Consider the following 23958-nt stretch of genomic DNA (forward strand, 5'->3'; position numbering starts at 1 on the left):
CTAAGGTCCTAGCTTTCATGTCCCTAATGACATTATGATACTGCATTTGGTCCCTGATCTTTTTTTCCCTCTGTGGATTTTTTTTCGTCTTTCGTGATAATATGAGAATGTTTAGGACTTTAACATAAGTATAAATGTTTTGTTTGCATGTGTGCACTTAAATATTTATCTCTTTCAGAATAATGGTTCCCTGAAAATTCAAAAGATTGGGTAGAATTATATGACACATTCTTAAAATATTAAAACCTACACACATTAAAGCATCAAGTGAAACAGTTGTTAACCGGTTTCACTAATAATTGCCTGCTTAGATCCAGTCTGTGAGCGGAAAAGGAAGCAATAAATTTGACCCTAACTTACCACACATTTTAATTGCACAGTACTCCCAGGGGGTGTCAGGGTCAAGAGTATAGCACCATGGCCTCGGCTTGCCATCAGGATTGCGGCAGGAATTATCATCAAAGCCCTTGTCAGGATATCTGCAAACCACACCAAGAAAAGTGTCACGTAAATCTGCCTGGAAACACCACCCAGCCCTCTGCTCACAAAATAATTTTCAACTTAGCCCAGTACTGCTAGCTAGGTAAAGAAGAGGTTTTCTGTGTTTTGCCTTACAAAGAATGCTAATCATTGATTATTGAATCTATGAACCTGCATATTCTCCTAGGTGTAGAGTGCCATCCCTTTGTTGATAAGTTAGGTTCATTTGGTACCAGTCCACCAGCTGAAGTCCCAAAGCCTGATTAGGGACAGATTACATAAACATGACCTGGTGGAGAACACTCATTAAGAAAACAGGTCCTCTTCTAGGTCAGGCTTGAAGTTCAAACTGAAAGTTAGGTTTTAATAGCTCTGTTACTAATGATAGCTCATCTTGGAAATGGAGCCTTTCTAGGTCACGCCCTCACCTCCACCAGAGCAAGAGACAAACTCCATCACACCACTTTCTCTACTCTCTCCTCCCTTTAAATTAATAGGGTCCTGAATTAGTGACTTGATTTTAATTGCTCCCATATCCCTTCTGTTCTCATTTAAAAGACAAGAGATGCACTTAAAAAGAAAGCAGAGTTTAAATTTCATCAAAAAAAGAAACAAAAAACAACCTTTCAGCAATTTCCAAAGAAAGGTAGAGATAGAGCTTCTTTGTAATTATTTGTATTTTTATTCTTTATAATAAAAATAAGGGAATTAACTCTTTTTTTCCAACTAAAATGTTTCATGTGAAAGGAATGAGCCAAACTAGACAAAAATAACTAATTAAGCTCAAAACCTACTCCTAAGGACAAAAGTAGACTTGGTTACCTGACTTCACCAGATAGTCAATTTCAAAATGTGCTAGGACAAAACACCTGAAAGAATCGTTTGCTCCACCTTCCATTCCCTTTCTGTAGGCATGACTTATGTCATAGTGTTTACCTAGAACACTGGAAATATGGCTCTAGAAGGAGATTGGCTTGCATTTAGCAATAATGCCTCCTCCCACCACAGCTCAGGCCTGTCAAAGTGGTCATTACTGAATGGGCCTCTGTCTTCTGCTGTGAAAGAGAAAGAGGAAATTTCTGTTATGGTGCCCCCTCTGCAGCCCACTGATTCTCCTGTGTACAGGACCATCCTGATTTCAGGGACTCTTAATCTAGTCAGCCAAGACCAGCTGAAGGTATAACCAACATTCTCATATGCCTTATCATAAATCTTTTGACCTAGTACTGTCCAGAAAATATCACATGAAGACAATTTCTATGACATTTTGTCCTGGCAGAAATAACAGTTTGTAAACATTATCTTTGGAACATGATTTGGTGGTATTTTACCTTTCTGGCAAGAATTTGTGTCGATGTGGTGTCTGATGATCCCAGCGCTGACAAATCTTGCCTGATTCTGTATGATCCATGGGACCTCGATAACTTTCCCCATTGCAGGTCATGCATTCAACTAATAAAATCAAAGTATGGCATGTTAATTAATTCTGACAGCAAATAGAACACCATTGTTCTTTATTTACAGAATTTACAAAATAATGAATCACCTGTTTTGCAAAGAGACTTTTAGAAAACGTTTTGTACCATTTTCACTTTAAAATAGTGCCTATTTTAAATAGGCCATAATTGTAGTTAGTGTCATACAAATTCACCATAGGGTCAGGATGCTGTCTTTCTAATTTTTCAGTAACTCTCGAAAAGGTACCAAGAACCAGAAATATGAGATAGACCCTTGGAGATTTTTTTCCTCTGTTGGTCTAAAATGCAAGGAATCTCAGTATCCATACCATCAACACGATTAATTTCCACTCTCTTCTTACTCTCCAAACACATACACAGGAAATACACAACTGAAAATGAGTACACATCATATTCCTATGGTTAATGCCAAAATCAGGACAAGATAGATGTGACAGACCAGCTGTGATAGAAACCTAGTATTATCGAAAGAACATGGATATTTTAAAAGAATCCATCAGTGAACATCCATGTCAAATAACTGGGCAGCTTACATTCTTATCTAGCTTAGGATAGAAGGTGACCTGCTATTGAACTCCTTGTACTCACTGTTTTTAAAATGTATAAGCTGATCTAATTATTCAGGATCTTATGATGATTCTGTGAGGTTAATTAATAGTTCTCTTCTGGCTGGCCTCTTATGTCACACTGAAAACTCTGAATCACATCAACTAGCTGAAAATGAGACTTCTCAGGTGGACAGGTTGATTTGTAGCACAGCAGGCATCCTGTGGAATAAATCATTGCTTGAAGTTCCTACGAATCCGGCAAACTTCCCCAAACACATCATTTGTATCTTGTGATTACCGATCATCTAACTTTGAAGGCAGGAGTCGGGTGGTGAGGGATATCAATGTTTAGTTTAATCTACTGGTATCTAGCCCAATGAATATTTGTAATAATTTGGGATACAATATTAGAATAATTGCATTTGAAACTTTGATTTTTATAATCAAATAGGATGTTAACTATTAAGTTTCCAAAACATGAGACCATTTCACTTGGTCCATCTACTTTTTTTCATGTAAATTAACCTACGAACTAAGACAAGAGACCAATTCAGCTTCCTCTCATTTGATACTGGGATTCCCCAGACTAGTTAGTAAGCACCTGAACTATTAAATAAGAGGGGTCCAAGAGCATATTGATAAAGGTGCTCTGTTTGGCCAAGGTCATTGCTATACTGAAATGCTCAACATAGGTTATGCATTATCACATTTCAGCTTTCCAATTTAATGGGGTACAGACTTCCTTAGTCCTTTTTATAAAAGAATGCAAATATGATAGCTTTACTGAAAATGATGCAGCATTTATCATTGCTTGCTCCATTGTACTGAATGAAAAATAGAATACTGTGGCCACATAAATATCCACATGTACAATTTCTATCCCTGTATGGTACTCAGCAATCAGTACATAGTTATTTAGTCTTCTTCAGTAAATGCAGTTTATAAGAGCATACCCCTTTCTAACGAGAGCAATACAGTTATTTTCCGGAAAGCTATCCTATGGGGATTACTGTAAAACATTTTTTTTCCTGAAACATTAGGCTTTTTTATTTTCTTCAGGAAAAACAGCTATGCAAATTAAACAGGTGTTTCTATGAAAGGGCCACTTTTCAGAATGAGTGGAATAGACTAATACTTCTCCAAACTTTAATGAGCATAAAAGTTGCTTTGAGATCTTGTTAAAGGACAAGTTCTGATTCAGGGAACAGGGCTGGGGCATAATAACAAACCTCCAGGGATGCTGATGCTTCTGGTCCTTGGACTCCATGTTGAGTAGTAAATTTGTAAATAATTTGTTCTATTTTAAAAGTTCTATGTGTTTGGCAGTAACAGCTTGTTAGGAGAAAGTGGATTTTACTTGGACCTTGAAGGATGGCTGAGAGCTGAATAAGTTATAAAAGGGGAAAAATGACATAAAATGGTACAGAAACATGAATTAGTATGTTACGTTTATAGTAAAGTGAAGAGAGAGTTATGGATGCAGTTGCAGACCTCGAGATTTTTTTAAACAATAATAAAGGTTAGCAAGAATAATGGTAGATTTTGGTAGGCAGTGGAAGTTACCATTGGGATGGGAATTAAATGTATCCTGTGATAATTCTGAGATGCAAAATATATTAATTATGTTACATATTCTTTGATTATTCAGTACTTTTTACATAGAAATTGATCCTTGCAGTGAGGAAAAAGGCTCACAAAAGATTTGAGGGACTTACCCAAAACAGAAAATGTCAAAGCTGTGCCAGGAGTACAAGTTTTCTGACCCACATTCCAGTGTCCTTTCCACTCTCCCTAACTGCCTTTCTCTCCTGCATATTTTAACTTGTTTCCTATACATTCTAACTGGTCATACTTTAACACAGACTGATAGCAACAATGTTAGAAAGTCAATCTCCCTGCCTTTTCCAACAGTTGTACCTGTTACCCTTGGCCTTCTTGTTCACAACAGTAGGCTGTCCTCCTGTTGGAGTCTCACCTGTGGGGGACAGGGAAATGGAGGCTGTGGGAAAGTAAGTAAATGGGCCATTTTAGCCAAGGCTGAAAAGTTTCTTGTTTCACCACTACATCAAACCATCAGGCTAGTCACACAAATTACCTCAAAATAGCCAAATTTTAAACTGATAGTCACTTTTGAAACTTCCAGAGTTCTAAGAATCTTCTAAGTTTTCCCAGCTCAGAGCGTACAGGTGGAAGCCAAGTCCGCCTATTCAAAGAGCTGGGTGAAAGCACGGTCTATGTGAAAGTGCGAGTGGATGAGCACCGCCCCTCACGCCCTGTTTGCTTGCAGCTCTACTGTTGCCACTGTATTATTTAAATGTTTTAGCAAGTTCTTCCTTTAGAGCAAGTAAATAAAATCAAATCAAAATACTATCCAGATCATATGAACTCAAACTAAATAAATGTTTCTGTTCATAAATGGAATATTTTTTCTAAATATAGTTCTGGCACAAATGATAGTAGAAAACTACAAAAACTATACATGAATTATAAGTAGGATTAATTTAACATCTTTCTCATCATAATAACTAACTCAAAAGGAATTATGTTCCATTTCTCTCAATTATAAAACAAGTGATCTGAGTTTACAGACTAAAATAACTATTTTGAAAGGCTCTCAGAAAAATCCATGCTGGTGTTTACTTCAGCAAACTAAGTGTTTAAAGTATGGATAGTCTCACAAATCCACATTTATAAATAAGTTTTATTTAAATCTCTGTTGTTAAAAGGCTTTCTCCCCACACAGTATGGAATTACACACATAAAGTTATGGCTGTATCATTTGGGGTTTTAAGTACAAAGTATTAATAAATAGTGGTTATGACTTAATAAAATGTATTTACTTAAATATTTGACAATCATTTAAAAAGACATCTGTTCCAATGATGGCTTTATTTTAAATCCCAAGCAAATGTTAAAGTAAGAAATTGGATTTTATGTACCTCAGTTTTTTTATAATCTTTGAATTAAACATTAATGGTACTATTTTCTTTACATAATTATATAAAGTTCTAAATGTAATAAAAGTATATTAATTTCTTTTTGAATGCTTAATATATTTCAAAGGTTTAATTTATAAGAAAGTAATATTAATCATTAGATATAAGATATATTTCTTTTATGAACCAAACTTTCAGACAAATTTCAGATGATTACTTAGCCAAGATGATTAATATAGTTATAAAAATTTCCAAAAAAAAGATATATACACTGTTCTACTCTATGCTGTATTTTCCAAAACAGTCCAGAGTTTGATCACAGGCATTTTTCTTATTTAATTTGAAATATACAAAATGATTTGATCATTACTATCTCCTCTATAATAATGTAACTTTGAACCTTGGCATTTAATAAATTAATATCCAGAGATAAAATAGCTGACCTATTATATTACTTAAGCATTTGTATTTTTAGGTTTTTTTCCTCATATGTATGTATGTATTTTAATAGAAATTAATATCATATCTACATTATTTTGTATGTTTAGTATTATCCACTTTATAAACAGCTCTGTTTTCTCTATCAATACATTGATAATGCTTATGCTAAATTCTCTTCATTAAATCTTGCCAAAACATTTTTCCTTATAGTGTAAATTTAAACACAGTTCAATCCGCACTCCCTGAAATACACTTACAAGGCAACTGTTGGCCCACTGCTCCCACAGGAGGGCTATCCTACCACAGTCAGGCCTCTCATTGTTTCCAGAAAAAGCATGTCTGCAACCTTTCATGACCAAGAGCATCATGTACTATTAATACTAATGAGCAATGCCCTTTTACAGGGAGCTGTGGTCACTCTCTGCTTTGCCTATCAGTCCAGATCTATGCCATGTATTTTGATGAAGGCCCTTCTTATAAACCAGGAGTTGAAAATCACATTCCTACACAGAGTAGGGAGCATAAATGCTAAGCTGTTTAAAGTTTGACTGGAACCTTCCCTTGAAAACACATTCCCAGGTCAAACAAAACTCACTGCAGTGACTTTCAACATCAAAAAACTGTGATAGTGGAGAGTTCCCAAAAGGAAGGATATTTTTCTTCCATGTGTAAATTTAAGACAAATATTAACTACAGATTTATTCATACAAAACAGACTTGTTCATAATGTTATTACACATCAGTTTATTATTTTTAAAAGTAAAGAAAACAATGAAGAAGTTAGAGTGAACAGAATATGATATGGAATGGAAGGTAAGAATTTACAAACAGAAATGGAACTGGCACTAGCACATGAAGTCAAGAATTTTAAATTAACTAACAACAGAAAACAAATCCACCTTCTCTGTGACAATCAGCTAACAATGGCTATTTTTTTATGTGATAAATACCAACCTAATATTAAATGGGTATTTATGGAAGAAATATTTCAAAAAAAATGTTAATAACAAACAGGAAATGTATCTTACTATAAAAACTGTACAGCATTCCAAAAGCCCCCCAACCCCAAGCACTTAAACATCCTACTAAATTTCTATCAGAATTTAATCCATTGGATTTTAGTGCTTTAGGTTCTGATAGAACTAAAAAGCCAGCTATTTGGTAGCCAGGTTAACTAAGAAAAATGAAACCACATACAAGGCTGAAATGGTTACTCTTTCTTCTGGTCAGTCATTTGGTTTTTCCATTGCAAAAGTAAGGACAGTGCCTTTTTATGCTGTGAGAGGAGGTAAAAACATAGACATGGATTTAGGGTGCCTGCCTTCAAGACAGCATGGGATCTGCTGCTCTGATCACTTCAGATGCCATTCTGAATGGCATTCATTTCCAGTCTATGTATCAAATTTGGGTCTACTCACATTTTCACCAAACCCCACAGGAAGGTATTGAACTTTCAGTGACCCCTCCCATATTCTCTTCTGGCTCTGTACACCCTTGCCACACCACTTCAGCATAGGTTCAGCAAAATTTCTGCAGAAGCAGGTGCTGGGTGAATAGAATGAGCACTAATCTTACAGGGCCAAGTTTCATTTGGCTGCTCTCAGGCAAAGTATAAAAACAGATTTTGAAGCATGTGAGCTCAAGACAGTAGGTGAGTAAGTCCAGACTTTTACTCTCCCCAGAAGGATGCCTGAAGCTCTGTTGGTATTCAAACTGATAACTCTTTTGCATTAATCTGGGAATAATCAATTTTAAAAACATGTGAAAATACTCAAATAATGATCTATAGTTGCATTTGAATGAACAATATATTTCTTTTGATATGCTTCATTTCTGTTAACCTTTAATGCAAGTTGCAGTTCTACACAATTGGGAGCAGAGTGCCCTGCACAGCTTTCAGGTTCATTTACCTTCTGAACACTGAGGAATGTCACAGACTTCGTAGCGTACCTCTGGATTGCTTGTGAAACACCAAGGTCCCCCTTCTTCCCCTCGAGGATTTCGACAGTAGTTTTCCTGTAGGTCTTTACCCCGATAGCTCGAAGGCAAAAAGCTAGTTTTAAAATGATAATCATTACAGTATAAGAGCATGCAACTTTATTTTAGGCCTAATAATTATACTAATTAGTGGGTAATTTTTTTTGAAAGTAGAGACCTCCATATATATTAACTTGAGTTCTGTCCTTTGCATCCATTCTTAAAATACTTAAAAATTTATAAACTCTTACATAAATGATTCATCTCTGGATTTGCTAAAAGCCAATCATTCTAGAACCTAATTGACATTCTTTGAACCAGAATTTAAAAGCTCCACTCAAAGGCTGCAAGTGATTGAGATAGGCTACTTAGGACAGATCTGAAGAAAACACCAAAATCAACCTTGAAATCTCACAGACACACTGCTTATCCAAGATAACTACTTGTTTGTTCATTGCTTTTCTTATGAACAATAGCGGCCTTCTTTCTGTTCAGTTAAGAAACAGAATGATGAAGTAACATGAACTAAGGGTCTAGAATCAAATTAAACCTGGACTCAAATTTCAGCTCTCTTTTACTAACTGGAGACCCCAGTAGGTTAGTCAGCCTCTCTCAACCTTTTAGCTTACCTGTATACTGAGTATAACCATAACTTGTAACATTTTACACCTTACATGGTTGTTTGAGAAGTTCAAAAAAGAAAAGAGAACAACTGGCACTCAAATGATCCTACTATTAAGCATACTCCACTTACTAGTCTTTATTCTGTCATAGTAAAAAAAAAAACACAACTGCTTATTCTATTCAGAAATTTTAGTAATTTTCACCATGACTGAGGCTTGGTGCTTCCATTTTTAGTTCATAATAGTTAACCACTGGGTGAAGAGACCGCAATACCTTTCCTTCATTGAAAATTTCTAGTTCCCTAGTTACAGTTTTGTTATCAGCATAAAGTATTCCAACCAGATATCAGAAAATCCAGAATATTTTTTTATTCTTTTGTACTGTGTGTGGCTTTGGCCTCAAAAATGCTTCATTTGTCTGCTAGATAGCACATAAAAATCATAAATAAATATTATTCATTTGTAGGTAACACTAATAAACACTTTTTCGAAAATCTGGTTACATTTTCAATATTCATTTCAATTTTTACTATAAAGGTGTATCTCTACTTTTACTGATCTCTGAGTTCTAAATGGCTCTTAAATTAAAGTGAAGTCCAGGGTTTTCAGTCTCTCAGTAAATATATTCAAATGTGTTACCTTCTCATTGAAACTCCTAATTAATAAATCATTTTTCATTATGTTGTAACACAAAATGAATATGGACATGCATCAGGTACCAAGCAACATTTTGCAATGAAGTTATCTCATGTGAACATGAAATAAACCAGAGTTAAATCCTCAAAAAATATAAATTATTGATCAATAGGACAGTCTATTCTAAGAGACTTAACTACTAACCAAACATTTTCAAGGAACTTTTAAGTATTATAAACATTATGAAAGTGCAAATCTTTAGATAAAGAATTATATCCTTACTTCACTAGAATTTTAAATAAGCGGAAACAAAAATTAAACATTAGGCATATGATTGACAAAACTATATTATAATTAAAGATCATCATGATTTCATAGCTCCTAACAGTATCTAATTTTGAAAGGAAAAAAAGTCATCTTTGTCATTGTTTTAGCCCATTATTTCAAAATAATTTAGGACACCTTTTGTTTGTACCATTGCTTGAAATTTACTTTCTTTCATTTTTGCCTGTTCTCCAACTTTTCATAGTAAATTTACAATGAAATACTCATCTTTCTGATAGAATCAAAATTGACTTTCACTTTGTTTTTCATAAAGTAATGTACTAATCAAATTTATAGAAGAAAATTCTATTACTCTAATGAAAAAACATAGTAAAGTAGTAAAAATAAGTTACTGTTAATGACAAAATCTATACTGTCATTCCATATATATCACAAAACTAGTATATGACACTAGTTCTTAGACAATTTACTTATTCTCTCAGTTTTCAACTTCTTTACTTATAAGGTGAATGGAGTGAATTGGATTATTATAAAGCCCTTTATTTTTATCATTTTATGTATTAATTTTACTTAATAAACTAAGGGATTCAGCACATTAAATGCACATATATTAAATATCTAATTTCAAAGATCTTTGTTCCATATACACACACACATATGCACACACATACACTCATAGAAACAACACAGACACACACATATACCTTTCCAGTGGATTTGTAAGCCAAAAACAAGCTGTGAAAAAGTGAATGAATCAGTCAATGGTTTAGTAAGAAAAATACACGTAGAAAGGAAGAGAGACAAAGTAGAAATCAAAATTAGATATGGCTGAAAGGAATAAAGTTTTCCCACTGGAGTTAATAAAATGGAAAATAAAGAGAAAAGATGTGCTGCTTTCCACCATTCTGCATCAATGCATATCAAATTCCTCTTCACAACATGCAGGGTAAAGTGTGGGCTGGACCATCCCTTCTCTTCATTCTTTGGTGTATATGACTTTACTCAATGAGTTTTCTTCTGTGTTCTATGTATTCAGCCTGTTGTTCTTTAGCATTCTTTACTTGACCAAAGAATGAAGTCCAGCCCTGCTCTTTTCACTTATATGTGTTCATCCAACAAGTATTTGTGAGAACCTATTACACACAAGCCCTGTGCCAGTCAACAGGCTCTATAATAAACTTTTATTCACATACATACTATTTTCGGTTCTCTGTCCTTGATAGTAAGGCTTTAAGAAAGATAATATTTAAAATTATCTTTCTTAAAAGAAATATCTAAAATTGAGTTATATCCAAATATACTTTGAAATATAAATTAGATCTTCTGTGTGCTAACTACCTTTTCTTTTATAAATGGTGTTCACAGGAAACTTGATCTATTCCATCATCTGCTTCATTAATGAATGCTGGGTGGCCAGTGAAGTATATAGATGTAGATATCAAGTCACCTGACTTTCTGTTTAAGCTTCTATACTAATTCCATCATCTATCGTCATCTTCCCATTAAGCCACTTGTAAAATATTTCAATTTAGGGAGTCAATAATAAATCACTCTTCTTGACAGATACATACATACATACATATATATATATATAGGTATATGTATTCCAATAACCTGTTAATTGATGAAAATTAAGTTTAGCTCCCATCGAATACAAAAAATAAAAAGAGAGAGATGTGATTAATGTACAAGATCCTCTCAGCCCTAAATCTCTTTATTCACAAGGAAATGTTTGTTGGTAAAATAGCTGATTGGACTGGGAAGCCAGTTCCCAGAGAGATCTATTTCACATTTACTCCTCTAGCAGCGAAGCACAGTCATAGAGAATTTGGGTTGAAATAAGACCTCTACTGGGTCAGTCCAGTGCACTCTCCTCCACTAGAGTAAGATTAATTTTAAATGCTATTCCTTTGTTCATGAAAAACTTAGATCTATCTACTTAAATAAAATGCTTTCCTCACTTTGCAGGGGATGACACCATGCAAATCCTTATGAGAGAACAAAACCAGTAATATTATTTGTCCTTTTTTGTAATATAAGGATAATGCTATGTATCAGAGGTATTCATGTATAATAATAAGTAACTAATTTGGAAAAAATTAGTTGTTTTCTGTTATTGAAACCCTGTAAAGCTGATCCGCTTGGACACTTACTAGCTGGTGTTAACTAGCTCAAGATCACAGGTTTGCTGATCGACTTAGAGCAACTAAGTTTTTCTCTTTATCTGTAGGCCAATGAACTCGCCCCTGTTTACTGAAGTAAAATTATTGTGCATAACTGTGCCGTCCAAAAATAAAAGAAATAGAGTAAAAGCTGGGTTTCATCAAGGCAGAGTCATCACCACTATTGGAAAAACAAGTCACAGCGTGTGTCCTACTAATCTGCCAAGTATTTCATGCCCTTGGATTGTTAAAAGCACAGATTATCCAGTGACAGTGGTTGGGCTCAGATTCTGGCCATACCACTTACTAGCTGTATATGACCTTGAAAAGTTGCTAAGGCTCTTTGTGCTTCAGTTTTGCCATCTATAAAACATAATTAATAAACTGCCCATTGTGCTTTTTAGGGAGGATTAAATGAGATAAATCAGATAAAGCTCAGCAAGATACCTGGCCCATGGTAAACTCAATCTTCCAATGCATTTAATAACCAGGAGAGCTGTTTTAAACTACTTTAGTTGCTATTAAAATTATTTGTGAAGTAGATCTTAAAAAACTGTGGCTATATTTAGTTCTCTAGTGGGTTTAGATATCTATATTTCTCCTCCATGCTGAATAAAACTCTCAAATTAATGAGCCTATGGATGTTATGTTTGTCTTTAAATAGCATTCATCTGTTGAACACAATTCTTCTCTTAAGTGCAGACATTTAATTTCCAAGAAATGAAAAGCTTTCTTCAGTCATTAGGCAATAGGTAAAATGGGATAGCTAGTCAGTTTGAGACATGAGTTTTTAGCAAAGGTTCTCAGGTGTACTTTGGAATCACCTGGGGAGCTTTAAAATAATAGTGATGCCTTGGTTATCCCCCCAGGGATTCTGATTTAGTTGGTCTGTGTTGATGCCTGAGTAGCGGGATTAGTTACAGGCTCATAGCATGTGATTTTTATCTGCAGCCAAAGCTGAGAATCAAGATGGTTAAAGAACATTTGGCCCCTAATCCACCTCTGATTTAGCAATGTCTTCACTCCAGCTGCAGAGTCCAATACTTTATCAAAGGCCAAGGAAGGGAAAACAAATCTTTTTAAGATATTATGTTATTGTTATTTCTTCACAAATACCAAGATCCATAAATTGAGCTCTTAAGGTAAGATCATGTTAGGTCACATCTTAGTGATAATCTTTGGCTAAGTATCAGTCATGAATTCACACAGGCTTTGGCATAATACAATTCACCAAAGTTGGCTTAGTTACTGGAGAAGTGCAGGATTATTCTGAAGGACTAACTTGAGGTTGCTAACACACATATAAAAGAGAGAGAGGCTATGTTCTCTTTTCTTCATGCTTTCCTTACCTGTGTTCATGTGGTATCATGGAATTCCAGGGCTGGCATTTGATACCACTCTTAGTGATAGAAACTGTTCCCTTGTAGCTGCCGCCTTTACCGATGATGCAGTTTCTGATGTAGTCTACCAGAAAAAAGCAGAGAAAACTGTCCTGACTTTGTGGAACATAAACTGTAGACATCAAAAAGAAAGTAATTCTATTCAATTCTTTAAGTAATTAATGCTTGTAAACTACCTCAAATCCTATTGAAATGTATTGCTCAAAGCTTCTACTAATATTTGCAAAATAACCTTTTCAAAACAAACAAAAGACTATTGAGAAGTTTTAATTTTGTGTATATACCTGGATAACTGCAGAGATTAGTCTCTGTACTTAATGTAGATTAGTGTACATACTTGACTGCCCAGGCAAATTTAATTTAGCAAAATGATTTGCTAAAATAGACAAACCATTTAAAGAAAATACTAAACACAAAAATTAAGTGGTTTGTAAACCTATGTTAAATTCAGAAAGTTATTTTAAAATAATAAGAAAAACTAATGTGTCTTTATCTCAGTAAAATTGTGTGGGTTTTTATGTATGCATGTATATGTATGTGATTACATTATGTGAATTATTATTTTCCATATTTTTGCTAACATTTCCTACTCAGAAAATATTGAAATAATCTGTATAGTCCTATCAAATAATTATATATACAGTTGTTAGTATATACAGTTGTTAGCAGTTGATAGTATATACAGTCATTAGAAGATTTAATACAGTCTTATCCTAGATTATGAATTATATTTAGGATTTGTAGAATTATTGGGATATATGGTGATCATTCTATTTTCTACCATGATTAATTTTAATTTAAACATATACTCTATTAGCAAGGAAATAACTGTACATTATCAAATATCCAAACTTAATAAGAGAGTATGCTTTAAGGAAACAAAAATTTAAATAAATACTATTGTCGTAAACACAACCCATGATTGTTACTTTGGTGTGATGAGAGATCTTGTAAAATTCATATTTATTTAACATTCTTCAATTATTTCATTGATATAATTCTGCTTTTGAACAAAGTAAATACTTTTTAAATACAATATCAGAATACCAAAATATATAAATTAATAAAAAACATCGTCTTAATTCTTCTTTTAAAGATTTTAAATAAAGATTTTAAATAATTCGGAATAGATCCTACTAATATTTCAAAATCTCCACATTTTGTTATTGTCAACAATCATCACTGCAACTTAGTTATACAAAGTTGTTAGAACTTAAAGCACTATATAATAAGCTTAAAATCTGATGTAATATAAGGTCTCTTAAACTAGTAACTTAAGGTGGCACTTTCTAAAGTGAACATAGAGAATACCAGTTCTAGGAGATGCTCCTAAAAATAAACAAAGACGGAGAGGGTAATTTAAATATGGGAAGTTTGGGAAATGCTCTCTTTAAAGTATCATGCTAAAAACAGTCAAAGAACTAGTGGCATCTGTCTTAATGGATGAGCTAACTGCACAACAGATCCAGTATATGGAAAATATAAAGCAGTGGAAAAGAGCAGCAGGCAGAAAATTACATATGTTTTATACTATATTTCATTAGGAAATATTTAGGAGGAGCCTGTTACCTTTATTTTCATAGAGGTCAAATTCATGGCCAAACTCTTTTTTCACTCCACTTGACATGCTATTGAAAGGGAACCAGAGACATCGTTTTCTTGCTTTATCAAAAACAAAGGCCCTGAAAAAGACATCTGAATGAAAAGAAGGAATACAACTATTTATACAGTTTTTAAAGAATAGGCCCGTGGTGTAACCAAGGAGGGTAATATAAAAAGATGCATTAATTCATATACATAATAAAAACATAAGTGATATTTGAACCTACTATTTGATGGGCAAATAAGAAAGAACAAAATTAAGTTTTTGTAGGTGTAGATTTAAATATCAGGTAGAATAATATTTGGAATGTGTTCAGGTTATTCTACATGACATCTAGAAAACTGACGGTTTCAACAAGCAAGATCAATGTGTAACACAACCACTTTTTTCATTTCTGAAGACTTAATTGATTTTGTAGAGTACACATACACAACTAGTTGGAACATTTTGTTTGCAGGTTATATACAAATGATTATTTTTGAAATACTATTATTAATTTCCAAAGTTTGTAATTACGTGAAGTACATTTTAAAGTGACATTTCCTAAAATACTTTAGACAAATCACTAACCCAAGAAATTCTACTAACAAAGAGGGATCTAAAATCAAATGCTTGGAAAATTTTGCTTATAATATACTTCCAGGGCGAACTTGAAGTTTATTAAAGGCTCTGAAAATCTTGTTATTAGGATAACTGTTTACATAAGTCAATGTTTTCTAAATAGATTTGCTTGCATAAGCATTTTTAATTTTAAAAACTTAATATCATAGAGATCATGCTTTTGATATATTATTTTGAAGAAAATTACTAAACTGTGTCACTTCCACAATTATCATTCCTATTGCTAATTATTACATTGGTTTTTTGTTGTTGTTGTTCATTAAAAAATTTCTTTCCAAAGCAAAATGATAAATACAAAAATCCCTTAACTGAGAGTAGTAAAGTGCTTGATAAAAATTTTCAACATATTGAATGTTATCATTTCTTACAATACTGGAAATGAAGTTAGAATTCTGAACTATTTTCCTTCCATTAAGGAATATTATGAAAATTCCTTCTCACTATGTTCATACTAATTATAATGCCACCATCTCAAAGTATCTAATTAAAAGAAATACATTTTTTCTAAGAATAAGAATTTTTCACTTTCAGTCCATATATTTTTAAGAACATATAATTTTCCTGTGATTTTAGATATTTCATATTAGTCACTAATTTCTTCACATTTTGACAACTTTTAAGTAATTTTAAATAAGAGGAAATAGCTTCTACAAAACAATTATAAAAATATTATAAAATTATTTAAAATATTTTACCTGATTCTATATTTTTATTTAGTATATTTTATGCTATACTCAAATAACTTCAAAAGTTATATTCATAAACTTTGTGCTTTGATTTACATGTAGATGCTTTGAAATGTTCACTTACAAGAACCTTTTACAGGTGAAATAGTAATTAAGAGCAAATCATAAAAGTATATTTTTGCAGCTGTGTCAGGATTATTTGATAGGAGAGAACTGGCTAATAATGACTTGAATTTTGATCTGGTAGACTCTAAGCTTATGTAGTACATGTTAAATTCTCTATTGTAGGGTGTTGGGGGGATGGTATTAAATGGCCTTAAAATCATAGTAATTAAATAATACATACAAAGATAAAAAAAAAGCAAACATGTAAAAAGAATTTCTAAAGTTACAGAATCAATAACCTGCCACTTAATCTGAGTCCAACCACATATATATATATATTGCAATAGATGAGTGAGAGGATGACACCATTTCTTGGCAGAAGAACTTTGGCTGTATGCAGGTATTATCACATGTGGTTTATGTGCAGGTTGCCATAAATTTGGACACTAAATATAATTCAAGCAGAAGATGGGATGAAACCTCATATGCATGGGCTATGTAAAGATTTATTAGGTAACATGTGTTCTCAAATGCAGCAAAATCATTTTAGTTTCTGTTAAATGAAACAGAGGGAAACTCTTTTTCCCCCAGACTATTGTAAAAATATAGAGGTACCAATTCTTCCCTTACCTGTAGTTCCTGGAGAGTGTATTTTCAGATTCAAAGCTAAAAATCAACAATGAGATGTGGTTCTCCCATTCCGTTTGCCCTGCCCTTGCAACCCAGAGAGGGAAAATATAATAAATCCAACCAATTCAACTGCCAGAAGAATATCTCCATAAATCTACACAGCTGAAACATTGATTAAAAGTAGTTTTCTCTGACTTATTTTTAACAATCTGAAGGCTCTTAAAGAAAAGTCAGGGGAAAAACAGACTTATCATTGAAATATACTTGCAAAGTCAATTCTCCACTCTCCTTGCCAGGAAATACCTCCCTGAGAGGGGCAGTTTGGCTATAAAGTACTTTCAGAGGAGTTGTAAATGAATAGAAAGAAGATAGTCCCGCCTCCCCCTCAGTCTGTTGAAGACCTTCTCTGACCATGTCCTTTCTCCACAGGCCCATATCACTCATTTCTCTGAGAAAGGCAACATGAAATTAGGACTACTTGCCACAACATTATTAAGTCTGCAATCACATTATGAATTCGAAATTGACAGGAAGTCATATAATCCTGTGAAAAATGGAATGAGGCAGGGAACAAAAGGGTGGAAAGTGAGGACAGGGAATGTTTACAAAGAACTAGGAAATGCATTTTCTTCTGGCAGTTTGGAAAACTATTTAGATGAAACTTTCACCTGCATGGTGCAAAACTCTTGAGTTTTATCCTCTGGGATTACTGACAAAGTAGCAAGGAATTCTTCCTTGTGGGGTCACACAGGACTTTCAAAAGATAAGAAAACTCTCTACGAGAGTCTCCTCGTACCTCTTTGAATTGCCTTTTCACCTAAAACTTCATCATCACAACCCCCTAACATCTTTTAAGCCTTTGCTGCTGACACCAATCTCTCTAGCTTTTTATCTAATTCTCTCAACACCTTCTATTTAAGTCCCTAAAGACAATGATATAAGTTGGCTGTTGTCCAGTTTATATTCTGAAAATTCCTCCACTCCTCTTGCAAGAAAAAAAAAAAACAGCTTTATTCTGAATAGAATATTTCAAAACCTTAGAGAGATAAAAGTCAGTCTGAGTGAATTTTAGTTCCTAAATTTCAGTTGTTTGTAAGATGAGAGAGCATAAATTCCATATCCAAAGCTGCTGTGGATTCTAAAAGATAAGTTTATATGCTCATCCTTATTCATATGTCCATCAACTGAGAGCTAAGTTTTCTGTTGTATAGAGTTAAAACTTAAGTCAAGCTTGTAATTTTAAGGGTAAATTATATTGAATACCAAAGGAAAAAAAAACATGATGATAATTAGTACATGCTATATTTGGAAAATTAGCATAAGAGCAGAATGAAGCAACTTACTTGCAAGTAAATGGAAATCCTTTATTCCTAATACATCTCTTGGCACATTGGTCTGCAGTGGTCATTTTTTTTGTTTTTATCTTCAGTAATGGGTCTTCTTTACTTAGAGTAGTCTTTGCTGACTTTTTGAATTCATGAAGTGTGTTTCTTCTTTTCTTCTGTCCTTCTAGTAATAATAATAATTTAAAAAGAACATAGAGGAAAAGGTTTTAAGCCTTGTGTGTGGGGGGGGAAATGTCATTAAGAATCATCTAGAAGAAAATGATTTTATCTGACAACATACTAGATGTCTAGGGTCTGGGAGTGGAGTGAAATGGGGAATGATATTCAGACAGTTAGGAGCAAGAGAGGAATACTGTATTCAGTAAAGAACAAACAACTTGTCATGTGGAGTCACTCACCTACATTCTTTCAAATAAAGGATGCTTTTCAAAATTAGGACAGAGTTCACTCTAAAGAAAGAAATAACATGATATTCTCCAACAGTATGAAAGCAAATACCAATGACATGTCATATCATGCTTTATAATTAAGTTTATTTCCTTCTGTAATTGATCCCTATGTAAGTTACGGTATTAATTAGGTAAGTCAATTCAATGACAGGTGAGAAACTTCTCACTAAAAATGGTGCAGTGGATAAATTCTTCTGACTTGCTCTTTAAAGTATTTCAACCATTCATATTTTATCCCTTCTTATTTCCTTCACAAGTGTTTTCCATGCTTTGGAGCACAATTTCTTAGTATCACTGAACTGTTTGTCTTGAAATCAGGCCAAGTGCTGTAAAACAAATATATGTAAAACTTCATATTTTAATGCAGCAATATCATTTTTGTTCATGAAAGTATTCTACAAGGCCCCTCAATAGCTTGAAGCCTCCTATTAAAAATATTGAAAAACAGAACTAAACATCCTAAAAGACTTAATCTTATGGTAACTTTAGAGAACCAACAACTTGCTTCTTTATTCTCAGTTTGCCCAGAATTATCCAGTTTCTCATGACGATCACCCTCTTCACAATGAGGCTCCAAATGCCTAAGAGACTGCAGTTATTGTATAATAAGGATGGACATGATTATGCCCCTTCCCTGCCTTTCAATTCTTTTGAACACTTTTGTAACAAAAGCAATAATAATGCATTCATTTTTAAGATGAAGAAACTAAGACACAGGGAAAAATTAATTGACCACTTTAGGAAATCTGATTCAAAACCCAGTTGCCTAGTTTTACAACCCCCATTCTTAAACACCTATGATGACATCTTTCTCTAAGAACTGCTACAAAATTAGGTAGAAATATGGCTTGTAAATGTTTTCTGAAGTTTGGGTTTAGAACTATCAGTAGAGAAAAAACTTGGATGGTGGAACAGGAGATTCAGTCCTGGACTTTATATGTGGTAAAACATGTCAAGAAAAAAGGGTGAAAATTTCTGTGCAAAATTTTAGAAATATGGCTAGCACAATGAGGTACCAAGAATGGCATCATACTTTAAGTTTGCCAACAACCACTGGCTCTAGTTGGTTTATTAAGCACACAGATGCTATTCATCAATGTCTATCCTAACCTGATGTCCACAATAAATAAGGGAACATATGAAATCCTCTAAATTTCTGGTTCTCGTAAAACTCCAAAACACAATCCCCAAAAGACCGATACTAATTCCCATAATGATGCTTTCATTTTTAACTTTTCTTTGCCCCACAAGATGGAATGGCTATGGTACAATAGATATAATTTAAAAGACATCTTAACATAGAAATTCATTCAACCAAATGGTCTATCAACATGCTATTAATTGAGTGTGGACCAAATGCCTTGCATAACATTGGCAGACAGTCGATCATTCTGGCATTCTTATTGACTTGCCAAATGGCTTTGTTTAATTACCTGAAATGCTAATATCCCAATTACTCGATCTACAAAATGAAAGTTTTAGTATGTTGAACTAAAAGGAGCTATTTAAACTATAAACATTAGGTACATATTTGGAAATCAATTTGGATAGAAAATGTTACAAATACGCAAAGTTTTAGCTTAGTTTTTGAAATTTCATCCTTTAATTTCTGGCATAAGAGGGGAAACTGCTATTTTTCCAAGCAAAGAAGTGGTATAATTCTTTTCATATTTTTGTTTTCGCCAGAGGACCATGTTAATGGGAGATAAGTTTCTCCATTAATAGTTTATCTTTCTTTGACCTTAGTGCCCTATTTCCTAGGTACTGTGAAATGTTTCAAAGCATAATAATCATCTGACTTCTGGTATAAACTGAAATATTTTAGAAACAAATAGTAGTTAATAGATGCAGAAAATCTCATAAAAAAGCTGCCAGAATAAAAGAAATATGTATGTATATATTTCTCAAATAAATTCATTTAAGCAAAAATACAGAATTGGAATTGGCCTGATGTAAAATGTGTTTATTATACATATGTGTGAAAGCAGAACATAAAACTAAATTAAAAAGTCTGAAACATACATTTAATTAAGGTATGTATCTTACTAATCATCAAATAAAATAGAACCCCTGGCCAATGCTCTGGTGTCTTTTCTCGATACCATGCAACCTGAAGGCAAGCACTGAGGACTTCTGTAGAGAAAAGAGGTCTCTGTGGGATTAGTGGTTGTATTTGATTGTACAGATCCTCAGTTGTCCTACTGAAATGTGTTAATGTGTGACTGTACCCTATAAAAGTAGTCTACTCTTGCTGGCTGATAAGTTTTTTTCATCACTTATCTTTCATCTGAATATCAGAAAGCATTCTGAAAAGCAAATAAATCTATGAATTCCCTTTACTAGATAACAGATAGAAGTGAAAAGCTTGTCTGGGTCTACAAAGCTAATCAGAGGCAATCAGAACCAGATACCAAGATTCCCTTTTTGCTATTTACTTCTCATGACTTAAAAGCCTTTCTCTTATAATTCAATCATTTCTACTAGGTCAATAATTAATTGCTCAAAATGTGAAGTATAAGCCAGTTGTACATCATGTAATCCACACATCTATAAAATTAATTCCGTCTTCAAAAAAGAAAAATTCAAAACAGGAGTCATTCAAAAACAGCATCTGAAAATAAAATTCCTTTGCTGAAAATAGTTTCAACTTTCTCTTCCATATATATTAACAACTGATGCTTGTTTTACTGAAAACAGTTAAAAGAGAAGCTTAATTTGGGAAGAAACTCAAAAATATCCTTGGATCATATTTTTCCCTACTATTTTTTTGTGCATAACTGTTAGCTGAAGTTTATAAACAAAACATTGAAATGAAATCAAAGGGTGAGAGATCACTGCAATTTTGTCATGCTTTCCTATACTTTAAAATACAAGTCCTTTTTCCTCTTCTCCCAGTATGGGAAAACATTCTGGACTCTATATTTCCTGAAGAACCTGAAGTCTCTGTTTTAGAACTGAAATCATTAGGATCTTAGTGAAAACCTACAAGCAGAGAATAGGGTCAAATGTAACAAGGTGCTTGAAGAAAGACACATTTCTCCCTCTGGTGCCTGGGCCTCACACTCATTTCTCTCAGTACCTCATATATTTTCTTTTCTGTATGGACTAACCATTGACTTCAAAGGAAAGTCATTCAAGGAAAGGATTTGCAGGGTGTGGAAAGAAGCAGAATTCTGGCTCCACATATTCTGAGAAATCTAGCCACATGATTAGTGATTAAAGCTGGAAGTGGCAAGATGTTAAGATGAAAGTACATAAATAATTAATGGAAGGGAATGGTTGTGACTGGAGATGTTAAACTTCCCAAAGACAAGAATCATAAATACTAGTCCAAATCTTCATTGCTATTATCTAGGACTTGGATTTTCACAATCATCTCCCCTTCTTTATGGAAGGTAACAGTATTACAAGCAAAGACGGCAGGAAGAAAGGGAACATGTCAGATTTAAATCAAACGTTGGTATTTGAGAAGCAGAATAAGAAATTTACAAAATGAAGTGATGAGATTAGGGACCTCCTTAGAAATATCCCCTCCTCCTGGTATCTTCCTTCACTATCAGTTTCTGCCTAAACTCTCCCTCCACAGAGCAACAGAAACAATCACACTGACGCGCAACTGCTGTCAGGCATCTAACAGCTCAGGAACTTGTCAGCTGCTACCCATGCTGTTCAGAAGAGTTTAGCATGACATCCGTGATTACGCATGCTACCTTGTCTTATATTTCTAATCACAGGCCATGCTACTCTCCCTCAGCTACTCAGTACACCAGACCCCCCATGCCTACCTGTCCTTCCTTACACTTTCTCACCTTTATGCCTTTGGTCACTTGTGTTCCGCTGATGTAGGTACTGACCATGCTACTACCCATCTTTTCATACTCAACTTGGGTACCATACACTCCCTCTGCCTGGTTTGATCCTTTAAGCTAGAAATGAACTCTCACCATAGTATAACAGTATTTCTAGCACAGAGTTTTCTTACATTACTTAGCAAAATGGATTTTCAAAAGGCAGTTTCAGTTGATTTCACTGCTGCAGGCTTTAGTACTCATTAAAGAAAAATAACCCACATATTTCCTTCTCATAGTTTTGGGGAGGAATATCAGCTCTATGCCTTCCCTAAGATAGTAAGATAATTAAAGCTTTTAATTAAGTCCTATTGTAAGACGAACACAAAAATGCCAATCTTATTACAATTAAATAAGCTTACTTCTAGAGCATGGTCTGTAACAGTTGCTCAACAAGTGTAGGCCCATTCTTGTTCTTTCTCCTTCACATCCCCCACAGGCTCCTGGCCTTAGCTGCTCATCGGATGCTTCTTTTGTTACAAGGGATTGGATAGTTGTTTCCAGTGTAGACAGGAGTGAAGAGAGGGTAATTCTATTTAGGCCAGCCCCTGTAAGGATGGCTTGGATCCACTATATTGAATATTTCTTAAGCAACACTCCAATAAAGTCTCTCCATATTACATTCTGCTCAGAATTGCTTGTCATCTCTTTAGACTATCCACTTCTTTTCTCACACTGTGTACAATATGCACAAATACAGGCTCAAAGGGTAAGCTGAAAGGTATGACCAAAGCAAGTGACAATAGCACAACTCTAATGTTCTCAATGTTCAATGACATAAAAAAGAACAAACTTTCTTTGTATGTTCTGAAAGGGATATCCATGTTTTCCACTTTGAAGAATGTTATTTTTTTTAACCTATCAAAATAAATTTGCCACCCAAACTAATGCAGACCCCCTTCTAATGACAGTTTCAGCATTATCCACTTCAGGAATTATTCACAGCATATCTGTAATTCCCAGTTGGCCTCTCCTTGCCTGCCAGCACACACTTGGGCTGCATTCTCCCTATACTCAGGAAACGCAGTCATTTCAACATTAGCCAAATTGAAATATAATTACAAATGTATATCTCCTGCCAAAACTCCATAATGCATGCCAAAGACAAATAGACATTGTCTGTGGTTGATCTACTGTTTAGGTTTTCCACGCTGTGTTCCCCTTGCATTAGCACAGCTGATTTCAGGTAACTACATTCTACTTCAGACCATCAGCATTTTAACCTTTAAAAATGAAAGGCCTCAAAATATTAGCCATGATTTCCGTTTATGCTCAAAACCCCCTAAACCAGCAGAGTCTTATAAAAATCCTTTTTAACATGACACATCTCAAGCATGATAACCTGATAGATTCACCTGGCTTCTACACCACTTCAGAAATCCTACATAAAGGTTCTCAAACTTGACCCTTCCCACACAGTGTTGTTTTCCAAAAGGGCCACTGCACAAAATAGAAGCAAGCAAGCCAGGTGGGTTGTGTGATGTTTCTTCTCACTTAGCAAGTTCTTGATATTTTCAACCCTTATATCACATCAGAAACTAGATAAGATGTCTCATGAATTTAATATTTAATTTTTCTCAGAAGCTATAAGCAGTCCTCTGTTTTATATTATAAAAAGCCATGCCTACCATCTGGGCATGTGTTCCATTCTTTAATTCCCCAATGCCCACCACCTTCTCCTGTTGGCATCGCAGACACTACAAT

General features: G+C 34.1%; 1 protein-coding gene across 4 annotated transcripts in view; it reads right to left on the reverse strand.

Moving 5' to 3' along the window:
- The window catches only part of HGF (hepatocyte growth factor), a 68202-nt gene that overhangs the window by 42929 nt on the left and 1315 nt on the right, over positions 1–23958 (reverse strand). For 3 of the 4 annotated variants that reach the window (XM_057504457.1, XM_036931696.2, XM_036931699.2), the window contains 6 exons: positions 17955–18120; positions 14536–14648; positions 12916–13030; positions 7794–7936; positions 1812–1932; positions 361–479 (listed from right to left, as the gene is read on the reverse strand). In XM_057504457.1, coding sequence (XP_057360440.1) covers positions 361–479; positions 1812–1932; positions 7794–7936; positions 12916–13030; positions 14536–14648; positions 17955–18120 — 777 coding nt within the window. The remainder of the gene's footprint in view (positions 1–360; positions 480–1811; positions 1933–7793; positions 7937–12915; positions 13031–14535; positions 14649–17954; positions 18121–23958) is intronic. The other variant, XM_036931697.2, reaches the window with a different exon arrangement.

The sequence above is a fragment of the Manis pentadactyla genome, chromosome 7 (genome assembly GCF_030020395.1).
Source record: "Manis pentadactyla isolate mManPen7 chromosome 7, mManPen7.hap1, whole genome shotgun sequence".
Classification (NCBI taxonomy): domain Eukaryota; kingdom Metazoa; phylum Chordata; class Mammalia; order Pholidota; family Manidae; genus Manis; species Manis pentadactyla.